The following is a 14054-nucleotide window of genomic DNA, read 5'->3' on the forward strand; positions in this document are numbered from 1 at the left end:
GGGTAGGGGAGAGAGAGAAAAAAAATGTGAGGTTTGTTAGGGTGCTGCCATATGGCAGCTCAATTGGGTAAAGGAATATGGACTAAATTGATAATTTCATAAACATTTTAAGGAACAACAAAATTATACATATAATTAGGGTTTTAGGTGTTACAATATGCCTGGTTCGACAACGGTACAAGCCGTCGATACGGCTCTGCAAGATCGGGACAAATTGATCCGCCTACTGCGTACAAATCTACAACTTGCTCAGAATAGAATGCGCCAGGTGTATGACAACAAGAGAACCGAGAGAGAATTCCAAGTTGGAGATTGGGTCTACCTTAAGCTTCATCCATATCGACAATAATCAGTGGCTACAAGATCAAACAACAAGCTGGCACCCAAGTTCTATGGACCTTTCCAAGTAACTCAGCGCATTGGTTCCATAGCATATCGCCTCCTTTTGCCTGCAAACTCCAAAATCCACCCAGTATTTCATGTGTCACTCCTCAAACGAAAGCTTAGAAATGCTTCTCCACCATTGTCTATTTTGCCTCTGCTCGACTCCACCGGGGCACTTCAATGGCTACCAGAAACAATTTTAGACAAGGGCATGTTCAAGGTTAAAAACAAAGCTCTAACAAAATGGCTATTAAGTGGGCTAGCCTACCCACTGAAGACGCCACTTGGGAGATCACTGATGACATCTTGGCCCGTTACCCAGATTTCAAGGCTTGAAGACAAGCTTGTTCTTACGAGGGAGGAGTTATTGAGCCCAGCTATGTAAGCCCAATACTTCTTCTTTTGTAGTTGACCCGTACCTATACCACCTTTGGGTCCATATAGTTAGGGTTACCTCTATGAGGAATATATATATGTAATAATGAGAGCTGTGGAAACTTATGAATGATTGAATGAACTCTGCCTCTCTTTCCCTTTTTCTCTTAATTTCTACACTTTCTCTGTCAAGTTTCCCCTTTTTAACCATCTGGATCCAATTAGGCATACCATTTCCCCCTGTGTTTCAGTTAATGGGAGATTTCTTTTTTTTTTCCCTTAATATTAATGATTATTTCTTAAAATTAAGAGAAAATATTACTCTTTTGAAGTCCTTTAATAAAAAAAAATGATGAACACACATTCTGTTTTCACCTCTTTTATATTATTGTTTAATTTTGTATGTTGTTTTATTTCACTTATTCAATTTAATGGCTAAAAATAAAAATAGCTGTGAAGATTAGTTCCCAAAAATGAACTTATACTGGTAAATTCAACCATTGTAAAGTTGAGATCTTAGTATGTAGGAATTTAAGTTGCAAAAAGGTTCTTTCCTTCGACGATATTGAAGTTGCATAACATTAATGTTTTGTTAAGTACAATAACACAAGATATTATTTGGCTGTTATGCAAGTGCAATTCTCTGAACTGACTAGTTTAAAGTCGAGAAAAGATAAATTGTTGGTTTTGTGATTTTTTCTTTTAGCAACAAAGGTAAAAATCTTTTATTACCAACACAACTATTGCACAACAATGGCCTAAACCAATTACACAAAGCGAAAGGGTACCAACCAAACGTAACAACAAACGTTCAAGCAGGATATTAGGCCCAAAAACAGAAGCAAACCAAAAGAAAACCCTACCCTTCTACTATTACCGCAACTGCAACACCTCACAAACAGCACGAACCATCGACCCAACGAACGCCAGAAATTGAACCAAACAACGCCTCAAAGATGGAAGGAAGGAAGACTCCAGCATCCAACAAAGAATCCATTTCCGATCGTATCCACCAAGTAGAAGAAATCAAAGAAACCAGTGAGATATCCACAATCAACACTGCCAACAAAGATAGGCTGAAAGAAGGTGGTAGTGCCAACACCTAAGCCAGTGTGAACACCAAAACTCTACACATCTTCCTGATGGACCCCAAAAAATTGCGGTCAAAAGTGATTGCATACCAAATGGCAGAGGATGGATGAGGGATGTGAAGATGGAGAGAGAACATGGGATAGAGAAAAGAGAAGAGTTGATATGAAGAAGATAGTTGAGCAGGATCAACGGCGTGTGGTGTGGAAAGTGTTAGGAATGTCAGTACTACAAGATAGAAAATGCACAAGGTAAAGTAGAAAATGGACACCAAGAATTTATGTGGTTCGGTAATTTATGCCTACGTCCACGAAACAAGGATCAATCTTCACTATATGAAAATGATGAGTACAATAAGAGTAGTCTTACTAAGCCAAAGACAAGGCTTGATGGATACAAGAAAGTATGACACACACTTTCTATCACTCTAAACTTCACTCACAATGTGTAGTGGAACACTCTCACTCTCACTCTCACTCTTGGAGTGGAACTCTAGCTCTGGACTTGATCCTTTGCTACTCACACTTGGTTCTTAATTGGTTACTTCACTACAACATCACACCCATATTTATAAGTGAGGGTTTGGCATTCTACTAGTTTCTAGTGTATTCTTCAAACCTCTAGCATAGATAATTTTAGACTAGCCACAAAATTGTAGCTTCTAGATCTTTCCATTTGCAACCAAGGAAGCTAGTACTCTCTAGCTTCTTCCATCAACTTAATAACATGCTAGAATTGTCTAGCATGCTCCAGCCACCTCACTTGCTTACTAGAATAATCTAGAACATTCATCATGGGCTAGACCATATACCAACAATCTTCCCCTCCAGTCCATGAGGGAGGAATTATGATCATGACTCCAAGTTACCTGGAGTCCATCCCAGCAGCCTTAATGCAGAATTCCAACTTTGATGTTATGACTACCTTTGTCAACATGTCTGAAGAATTATTATCGGTATGAATCTTCTTCAGTTGTAGCAACTTGTTCTCGATAGCATCTCTAATCCAGTGATAACAAATATCAATGTGCTTAATGCGTGAATGATATGTAGTGTTCTTGCTTAAATCCAGAGTACTCTGACTATCACAATAAACGCCATAATCACTTTGCTTCAAACCCAACTCTTGGAGAAACCACTTCAGCCATAACAACTCTTTGCATGCTTCTGTAGCGACTATGTATTCAGCCTCGGTTGTGGACAAAGCTACACACTTTTGCAACTTGGATTGCCAAGACACGGCTCTCCCTGCAAAAGTAAACAATTACCCATATGTAGATTTTCTACCATCCAGGTCACCTCCCATGTCAGCATCTGTAAATCCTTCCAAGATTGGTTTAGAACCGCCAAAGCATAAGCACATCTTAGAAGTCCCCTTCAAATATCTGAGAATCCACTTAATAGCTTCCCAATGGTTTTTCCCTGGATTAGAGAGAAACCTGCTCACCACGCCTACTGCATGAGCAATATCTGGCCGTGTGCACACCATTGCATACATGATACTTCCTACCGCTGAAGAGTAGGGAACAACTGTCATTTTCTCTTTTTTCTCTTTGCTCAACTTGATATGATTGGCTAAAGGTGAGCTTACCGATTTGGCTGCTTTCATGTTGAACCTTTCAAGCACCCATTCAACATACTTTTCTTGTGACAGCCACAACTTCTTGGATTTTCTGTCACGAATTATCTCCATGCCCAAAATCTGCTTGGTAGGCCCTAAGTCTTTCATGTCAAATGACTTAGATAACTCTTCTTTGAGCTTTTTAATCATAGAAGCATCTTGACCGACAATCAACATGTCATCAACATAAAGCAATAAAATGATGAATTTACCTCCAGAAAATTGTTTGATATAGACATAAGAGTCAGCATGAGTTCTCTTATACCCATTACTCACCATGAATGAGTTGAACTTTTTATTCCACTGTCTCGGAGCCTGCTTAAGACCATATAAGCTTTTCTTGAGCTTGCACACCAAAGTTTCTTTACCTTTGACTTCAAAGCCTTTGGGTTGCTCCATATATATCTCATGTTCTAAGTTGTCATGGAGAAATGCAGTTTTAACGTCTAACTGCTCGAGCTCAAGATCCATGCTTGCTGCCATACCAAGGATAACTCGAATGGAAGTCATCTTCACCACCAGTGAGAAAATCTCATCAAAGTCAACTCCTTTCTTTTGACCAAAACCTTTGACAACCAAACGAGCCTTGTACCTTGTCATGTTGTCGTCCCTTTTCAATTTGAACACCCACTTGTTTTTCAATGTTTTTTTGCACTTTGGAACCTCCACCAGCTTATAGGTATCATTCTTTAATAAGGACTTCATTGCCTTCATCCATTTATCACTGTCGTTATGAGCTCTGGCCTCCTCATAAGTTTCGGGCTCTCCATAATTAGTCAACATGATATACTCTGATGAAGAATACTTGGTAGACGGTCTTCGACTTCTTGTGGATCTTCTGACCTGATCTTCATTCTCTTGCGGGGCTGGAGGCTCCCCCTGATTGAGTTCTCCTTGAATCTGCTCTTCTTGACTAGGCTCCCCTTGATCAGCAATCTCATGGTCTGGCATATCTTGATCAGCATTATCTGGTTCTGCAGGTACTTCATTAGCAGCTGCTTTAAGGATGTCATCGTGACTTTCTTCATCTGAAGCTAATGGATCAACTCCTCTAACTGCGTCATCTGGTTGTGCCTCTTTATCTGAATCCCCAATTGTTTGATCTTCATAAAAGACTACGTCTCTACTTTGGATAAACTTCTTCTGGTATGGGTCTCATAATCTGTAACCAAAATTTTCACCGCCATAACCAAGAAAGATACACAATGTAGCTTTGTAGTCTAACTTCGATCTCTGATCTTTGGGCACATGCACAAATGCTTTGCAACCAAACACCTTCATATGAGAGTAAGACACATCATTACCAGTCCATACTCTTTCTGGAACATCATGACCTAATGGTACTGATGGAGATCGGTTGATCAAATAGCATGATGTCCTTACAGCTTCACCCCTAGAACTGCTTAGATAACTTTGCAGTCCTTAGCATACACCTAACTTTCTCCATGATGGTTCGGTTCATTCTTTCAGCAACACTGTTATGTTGTGGAGTTCCAGGAACTATCTTCTTATGACGTATGCCATGTTTCACACAATACTCTCTAAACTGGTGAGATGTGTACTCGCCGCCGTTGTCACTACGAAGGCACTTGAAAGGTTTCCCAATTTCCCTCTCCACCATGGCATGGAACTCTTGGAATGTCTGAAACACCTGGTCTTTGGATTTCAACAAATACACCCAAACTCTTCGTGAAACATCATCAATATAAGTAACAAAATATTTATTTCTTTCAAGTGATTCGACTTCCATGGGACCACACACATCTGAATAAACAAGATCTAACAAATTTCCTTTCTTTGTAGATGGAACAGAAAAACTAATTCTTCTTTGTTTCCCGAATAAACAATGCTCACAAGAGTTTAACGATGTACATTTGGCAAAGAGAATGTGAGACTTCTTTGCCAAAACTTGTAGGCCTTTCTCGCTCATATGGCCTAGCCTCTTATGCCACAAGTCTAGAGATGAGTCCTCCACAGCATTCAACTCACCTTTCAAAACCTTGGCATTTGACCGGTACAACGTACAACAAAGTCATGTTCTTGCTACCACCATTAAGCCTTTAGTAAGCTTCAATTTTCCTTCGCCAATATGGTGATAATATCCTTGTCGATCAAGGGTACCGATGGATATCAGATTAAGACGTATATCAGGAATATGTCTCACATCTTTCAAAATCAAGTGGCAACCGAGATTAGTTCTTAGGCAAATATCACCAATTACAAGAATTTTGGAATAGCTTTCATTCCCCATCTTCACTTTGCCAAAGTCACCTTCTTTGTATGTACTAAAGAACTCCCGTTTGGACATAGCATGGAAGGAAGCTCCATTGTCAAAGATCCATTCAATGTCTTTGTCAAAGTTACCCATATGCAGACATTCACCAGCAGACAATATTTCTGGTACATCACCACATATGACAGCAGTGGTATTGCCAATATCATCTTTCTTCTGATTGTTTCCTTCCCTTTGCTCTCTCCTCCAAACTCAACAATTTTTCTTCATATGGCCTTCTTTACCACAATGGTGGCATGTACCCCTGAACCTTGACTTGGATCGACTAGGACTCTTACCATGACCTCTAGGCCCTCTGCTCTTGCTGCTTCCGCGGTTCTCTGTGACAAATAGTTGGCTACTATATACGCCAGAAGTCTTTCTCCTTGTTTCTTCATTGAGCATGTTATTTTTAACATTATAAAGAGCAAGAACACCATTAGAAGCAGAGTTACTTACACTCACCACAAAGGTCTCCCAACTGTTTGGCAAGGATCCAAGTAGCAATAGCGTTTGCAGCTCGTCCTCAATCGTTATTTTCATAGTAGCCAACTGGTTGATGATATTTTGGAAATTGTTTAAGTGTTCTGCTACACTTATACCATCATTGTACTTCACATTGATGAGCTCTTTGATCAAGAAGGCTTTCTTAGCTGGGGTCTTCTTCTCGAACAAGGACTCAAGCTTCGTCCAAAACTCACGGGCATTGGTTTCATTAGACACATGGTGAAAAACACTATCGTCCACCCATTGTCTAATTATGCCAATAGCCTTGCGATTCATCTTCTTCCACTCAGCATCGGACATAGTCTCAGGCTTAGCGGCATCTCCTTCAATTGGCTCATGCAGATCCTTGCAATAGAGAATGTCCTCCATCCTTGGCTTCCATGTTACCCAATTGGAGTTGGTGAGTTTGATCATAGTGCCACTTCCTTCCATCTCATAGTACGAGCCAACCTGGCTCTAATACCACTTGTTAGGAATGTCGGTACTACAAGATAGAGAATGCACAAGGTAAAGTAGAAAATGGACATCAAGAATTTATGTGGTTCGGCAATTTATGCCTACGTCCACGAAACAAGGATCAATATTCACTATATGAAAATGATGAGTACAACAAGAGTAGTCTTAGCAAGCCAAAGACAAGGCTTGATGGATACAAGAAAGTATGACACACACTTTCTATCACTCTAAATTTCACTCACAATGTGTAGTGGAACACTCTTACTCTCACTCTTAGAGTGGAACTCTAGCTTTGGACTTGATCCTTTGCTACTCACACTTGGTTCTTAATTGGTTACTTCACTACAACATCACACCCATATTTATAGGTGAGGGTTTGGCATTCTACTAGTTTCTAGTATATTCTTCAAACCTCTAGCATAGATAATTCTGGACTAGCCACAAAATTGTAGCTTCTAGATCTTTCCATTTGCAACCAGCTTCTTCCATCAACTTAATAACATGCTAGAATTGTCTAGCATGCTCCAGCCACCTCACTTGCGTACTAGAATAATCTAGAACATTCATCATGGCTGGACCATATACCAACAGAAAGACCATGCGGGAAAGACAGTAATAGAAAGAAAGGAAGGCAAAAAACAAAAAGAAGTGACTGCCACCGACCCTGGCCAGTGCAAGGCCGCCAGCTGAACGGAAAGCCGGAAGAAGGAAGGAACAACCTCACACAAGTAGTGGGAAAAGCTCTCAGTGAGAGAGGACTCTCACCAACACGGGAGAGACACTTATGATTTGCATTGGATCCATGATAGAGAAACTTAGTTGTAATATCTAAGGATGGGTTCGGTACGGTTACTGTACCAATTACCGTACCAAACTTTCGGTTTGGTAAAATCTATTACCATTACCGTACCAAATTTTCGATATACCAAAGTTCGGTATTGCCAAAAGTTTGGTTGGCATGGTATGGCAATGGTAATTGCCATTTTGTTTTGGGACAAAATATGTTTTTGTTTTTTTAACCCAATTCAAGGGCAAAACTTTTTTTTTGTACCTTTATCTCATACATTATAGATTAAATTCATCTATTATTCATCATTCACAATTCACACACATAATAATTCAAATGAAGCATCAAGATTCATCATGAAAATTAAGCTTACAATAACAAATAGAAGTAAACAATCCAAATAGAAATTAAAGTTTCAAACCAAATGAAAATTGGAAGTAAACTTCAAAAAGGAGAATTCATTGATCAGTTATTCAAGCTTGAGATGTCGAAGTTTTTGGAGGAGGCATTGAACTTGTAGAAGATTGAGTTTGTGTCAAGCCTACATTACAAACAAAGAAAACATATTAATTAGTAGCAAGAAGAATTAAAGTTGAAAACCATTTAATAACAAATTTACTAAAAAAATTAAAGCATATCTTTCTTGTTTTCTCTTCTTCTATTTCCTTGTAAAATTGAAGCATATCTTCTGTTGGTCCTTGTAGAAGTTTACTTCACCTGCCCTAAGCCAACCACTAGTATACACTAGTGTCTCCATTATTTTACGAGTCAAGGATACCCTAAAAGGGTTCACAACCCTCCTCCCTAGGCTAAATGCATTTTCACTAGCAACAGTAGAAGTGGGGGTTACAAAGATATTTTGGCTATTTATGAAAGAATTAGGAACTCTTTTGTGTTTGATTTCCACAATTTTAAGAGATCAAAGTCACCAACAACAATGCTAATATAAGTAGGGTTTTATTTTCAAATTCTTGGAATATTATAAATATGTGTTATATAATTATCTATTATATAATTTATAAATTATAAATTATATTGTATTTTCGGTATGGTACGGTAATACCGTGGTAATGGTATCCATTACCAATACCGTGTCATGAAATTTCGGTACGGTACAATACCGTACCATTACCGATTGGTACAAAAAATTTGGCACAAAATCGGTATGGCACGGTTGGCAATTCGGTTGGCACGGTAATTTGGCAAAAAAATCCACCCCTAGTAATATCTGCATATTACATTTCTGTATCACGATCTCTTGTATCATTCTTTTCAAGATTTCCTTGTTCCTTAGACTAAAACAGTTACTAACCACAACAGACGCCGGTATAAGATAATTTCCAGAACATGTAAGAATGCGACTGAGTACGGACCCAAAACCTCAGAGACTGCCAGAAAATTCTACCCTTGAAATTAATAAACACAGTTAGTTGGAAAAACTTCACCATAACAAGCATTGTTATTCACTTATTCTGGAACAGACTCGCCATGGTGATATTTTTACTACTTCCTCGGAGTTACAAAACAAGCAAAGAAAAATGATACAAAGCTTTTTATTCTTAGAATATTTACACACCAGTTTCTGAGAACTCGGTTAAGCATCATCGTTAACGGTAGAAGAAGACTTGTTGGAGAGAGTTTTAGATATGGCTCTGATGGTATTTGGAGTAGTCCTGCAGCAGCCTCCAAATAGAGAAGCCCCAGCCTCACACCACTTGTCTATGGCTATGTCTGCAAACTCTTCATTAACCACACCAGTCGATTTCTGCAATGGAAAAGTTCCATTCAAAAATTTTCAACACCACTTTAGACATCAACATGGATTAATTTAGCATCAAGATTTCATAACTTTTAACAAACGTTTGCTCCGTTGATGTTTTGAGGTGCCAGTAGATGTTGTAAAAGGTAGGGTACGTAATGTTCTATTGTCCGACATGCTCATGTTCCTAGATTGTAACTTGGGCCACGTCTTCAAGCATCAAATTCAGTTTGACAACATAAGTATTTTCCACATAACACAACTCTAGATTGATGCTTATTGACTAATTTATGACATATGCATGCTAATTAATTTAATAGAAATTATACCATTAATTTGAAAGAAAAGAAAAACATATTTTATTTGGGAGGGATAACGAGTATGGATTAACAGTTTAAGATCTAAGGTTTCATATTTTGAAAATCATGTGTTTCTCTTTCATAATGTTCTATTGTCAGACTTATATTGTCAAACAAGTGATTATGTTGGAAGATTATAATTTGGACTATGCGTTCAAGCAAGAATTAACATGACTCATGTTGCAGATTCACAATCTAGCAGCATAAGTATTTTTTGTGAATAGTAACCTCATATGGTCGTATTGATGCCTACGTGACATATATATGGTCATCTACTTGATGCAATACCATTTGAAAGCAAAGCAAAGAAATTTTATTTTAGGAGGGTTAGTGTCAGAAAATGGAAAGTAAACATATATAGAAGGGAAACTCACCACCCACTGCTTGGTCTGACCATCATAAGTCTCACCACTGTTAGGGTATATCACTATTGGTTTGTTTGTAACCTGCCAAGTAGATAGGTAAGGAACATTATATAAGATGGTTTTATGGGCTAATTAAGTATTTTTAATTACTCATAACTTGATCGAAGATTATACATTCCGAATAGATGAAACCAGTCCGTAGATAAATCTAGGAGGTGTGCAGTTGATTCCAACAGCAACAACGTTCTTGCATGAATCTGCAATGGAGGCACATTCTAACATGGAATCCCCGCTGACCACATTGATTCCATCCTTCGAAGAGAAGGAAAACCAGGCTGGAATTTCTATTCCTTCTTCATCAAGAAGCTCAGCATATGCCTGCATCACATTTAAGCAAGGAATATTTAGCCAAAATCCAGAGTGGAACTGCTGATACCAACAGATCCACATACATATAGCGGACAAATTGCAAATGAGAGTGCAATGGGGCATGATGCCTAAAGAATATGAGTTTATTCAATGAACTGTAACTAAATAAAAGTAATTTGTCCGGTTGCCTCAAGAGAAATATCAGTTACCTTTGCTTCTATCTTATTTGGAATCGTCTCAAATGCGATCAGATCAGCACCAGAATTGGCCAGAATCTGTACCCTTTCCCTGTGGAAATCCTTCAATGTTTCTACAGTTATCGCATCTCCATAGTTCCCACTGCAAAGGAAAACAGAATAATCAAGCCAAAGAAAATGAACCTAAAATCAAGATCATTAATGCTCATATAAACAACGTACATGAAGAAACTGCAGGCAGAGTTCTAATTATTTACCATTGATCAGAAAGTTATCAAGTCACGTTAGTAATTTATTTGTGACAATGAGTGGAAAATGAGTTCACTAGTTACCTATATTCGGAACCATCAGCCAAGTAAGCGCCATAGCTGCCGATAGATGCTGCAACTAGAACTGGACGTCTTGATTGAAACTTATCATAGTAAATTTCTCGCGCCTCAATTGCAATTTCAACACTTTTCCTAAGCAAATCTTTGGCTTCTTCCTTAGAGAAACCTTTGGCCTCAAAACCCTGAATGGTGGCCTGTATCAAACATAAATTATAACTCCTCAAACTTTAATTTATTTAAAAAAACTAAAAAAAAAAAAACACAACCTATATACGTTGAGATCACGTGGTGGGAAGGATGAACAAAATTAAATACCTGATAAGATGCGGTTAGTATGATGTTTGCACCGGCATCAAGGTAGTCCAAGTGTACCTATATTTTTTTCCCAACCAAGTTAAAAGAGGAAAACAAACAATTGAGGTTATGTTTTAATCTTTCTTCTTTGTTGTATTTAGCAAGTGTATAAGTTTAAAACATGACGCAGTAATGATATGAGACTGTGTCCAAAGTATGACACGAGTCCTAAAACTTACGCAATTACATGACGAGGGATATAGAAACAGAAGAGTGTTGGAACTTATTAAAGGTAAGTTTTAGTCCACGAGAAGTATGATGACAAAACCATGATGCTAGAACACGAGAATAAGTTTTGGTGCATAATCAATAAACTAAGGTGTAATGACACAAACTGAAGTTTTGGTCTAAAAACTAAAAATTAAGGTATAATACCAGAATAAGAACCTAATTAATTAAAGTACGAAGAGCTGTTCTAAAAATTCCCATACCAGAATAAGAACCTAATTAATTAAAGTATGACAATCTGTTTTAAAAATTCTCGCCTAGGTGATGCTAAACGGATGATCATCATTCCGATTAACTTTTAAGCGTTAGAAAATTAAAAAATGATGTCTAAAACTCCTTAGACCATCTCCAAATGAGATATCAAATATACCAAATATGATTAAAAGACATTTAGGTGTTCTCCAATTGATATACCATATATGATGTGGCATGTGAGTCATTTGACTCATTGCTTTCCAGCTACTTTCTTTTTTTTTTTTTTACAGCAAACAAAGGAGTCAAATATATTTAATTGAATTTTTTAATACATGGGTCTCATTAACAACCAATAGAATAAAAACTACAATTAATTTTTGACACATTCATTGGAAAATAAGATAATTTAGCACTTGTATTCAATTTGCCACATCAGTCATCAAATAAAATTTTGACATATTATATTTGACTCTCCTTTAAAGATACTCTTAGATGTCCACCTAATTCGCCTTGGCATCCGCCTAACCCGTAAGCAATTGCACATGCTTCTACTGTTATTTAGACAGAAAGTTTATAGGTTTCCTTATGAGAGGTAGATTGTCTACCATTCTATTACCATGCATTTTTTATCCCCTCCTACATTGTGCGATCACGGTTAAACTATGTCAACATTTTATATTAATTTTTTTTATAAAGATAATAAAATATGTTGACATGATTTAACCGTAATCGTATAAATAGGAGATGATGAAAAAGACATGGTAGAAGGAGGGCATACAATCTGCCTCCTTCCTTATGCACCAATGTTTTTTTTATAGAAACTTTAACGAAAAGCTTGTTCACTTTAAAGAAAAACCACATTTTTATACTGAAAAGTCAATCTGGTACTATTCACTTCACCCTTTATTTTGTGTTAAAACTCAAAGATTTTCATTAGTTTTCTTTTTTTTTATTCATTGTTGTGCAGGCGTCCTGAAAATCACGGCGTGAGTTCATCAGAAGATGAGCCGAAATGATTTGTGGTTCGCCACGTTACTGTCAGAAGCTGACGTGGTTCACTTACTAAATATCTATTTTATTATTTTTAAGCATCAAGAAATTACTCTAACTTATCCGAAAAACAAGTCGTTCTGCATTCAGAGACCAAAATATGCTCTTGCTCTTAGTAAATAACAAAGGGCTTGATATATCAAACACACATCACCAACAATACATAGTTCATTTTATTTATGCTCCCAAAAATATGTACACACAAAAAATAAGCAAGGACAAAGAATTTTGCATATATAAAATGAATATTGACCATTTTCTTCTCATTTCTTTCAATTGTTTCTTTTATGTATTAATTAAACTATGAAAAAAATTTCCCCCTCTTATTTTTCGCATGCATTACAATTTACATGTTTAATTTAAATTGAATAAATCAAAGAAAATCGTCAAAACAAAACAAAAAAGGAAATCGAAAGTCTTTAAAGGAAAATATAAAAGAAAAAGATAACAATTAAGCGTAACCGATCGAATAACAGATGAAGTACCATACGTACCCTTCTAACAAGGTGAGGGGAAGTGATAAGGCATTTGGCGCTCCAAAGAGGGTCGTTGAGGTCAGCTCCATGCCGTTCAAGCTCCGTAGCAAAACCGCCGTCGAGGACAGCATAGCCACCGCACTTTTCCAGGAAATCAGACAGGAACGACGATGTTTCCTTGCTTCCTAAACCCATAGTGCTATAGGTGTGCTGTAGTTGTATGGGGTAGCAGAAGGTCTCCGCGTATTTTCTGTTTTTGTAACTGAAGCGGCTTCTTGAATAATGGATGTGGCCACCTTCCTGAAGTTGAAGCATTTTGTAGGGGGAAGACAATGATGTGGATTTACAATTATACCCCCTTCACGTTGCTTAAAAACATTTTTTGTGTATTAATTTTTTTTTTTTATATTCGTTCTAATCTTTACATTGTTTTATTTTATTGGGTATATGACTTTACAACCGTGACTCTCTGGTATTCCAATAATAAAGGAACAATGTTCAAGTGTAGCGTGATAGAAACTAAACGCTAGAGTAGAAAATGGAGAATAGGGGAGGTGAGTGGATTGCCTTACTTAAAACGATAAAATTTACAAAATTAGAATGAGATCATGTATAATTATCAAATTGGTAACAAAATACCAATGAAAAAAATAGAATTTTTTTTTATTAAACTGTTCCAACTGTGTATTTGAGCCAAAATCGATTACGAAGGATTTAAGTTGCATTTTTATGGCAATATATGTTTTGTTAGACTTATTTTCCAACATCGGAGTTGAGCCAAACCAATTTTCAATGATTTAAGTCGCATTCTAATAACAATATGTTATTTTAGATCTATGCTGAGAGACTAACAAGGTGTAATCAACAAAGGTACAAATTCACG

The 14054-nt window shown here is 37.2% G+C and overlaps 1 protein-coding gene across 1 annotated transcript; it reads right to left on the reverse strand.

Annotated features, from left to right (window-relative positions):
* Positions 1-8879: 8879 nt before the first annotated feature.
* Positions 8880-13542, reverse strand: LOC103424053 (homocysteine S-methyltransferase 3-like). Its single transcript, XM_029098800.2, has 7 exons — positions 13190-13542; positions 11184-11240; positions 10872-11062; positions 10552-10681; positions 10148-10351; positions 9983-10054; positions 8880-9255 (listed from the first exon to the last, which is right to left on the reverse strand). The coding sequence occupies exons 1-7, from the start codon at positions 13484-13486 to the stop codon at positions 9085-9087; spliced, it is 1122 nt and encodes a 373-aa protein (XP_028954633.2). The 5' UTR covers positions 13487-13542; the 3' UTR covers positions 8880-9084.
* Positions 13543-14054: the final 512 nt, after the last annotated feature.

The sequence above is a fragment of the Malus domestica genome, chromosome 13 (genome assembly GCF_042453785.1).
Source record: "Malus domestica chromosome 13, GDT2T_hap1".
Taxonomy (NCBI): domain Eukaryota; kingdom Viridiplantae; phylum Streptophyta; class Magnoliopsida; order Rosales; family Rosaceae; genus Malus; species Malus domestica.

What these genes read in the sequence shown, in the direction of transcription:
- LOC103424053 (XM_029098800.2), bottom strand. Translation starts at nt 13,486, where the DNA reads ATGCTTCAACTTCAGGAAGGTGGCCACATCCATTATTCAAGAAGCCGC. An exon ending in TACTAACCGCATCTTATCAG is followed by an intron (nt 11,063 to 11,183) that starts GTATTTAATTTT and finishes TGTTTGATACAG; the next exon opens with GCCACCATTCAGGGTTTTGA. An exon ending in TGGTTTCATCTATTCGGAAT is followed by an intron (nt 10,055 to 10,147) that starts GTATAATCTTCG and finishes TCTACTTGGCAG; the next exon opens with GTTACAAACAAACCAATAGT.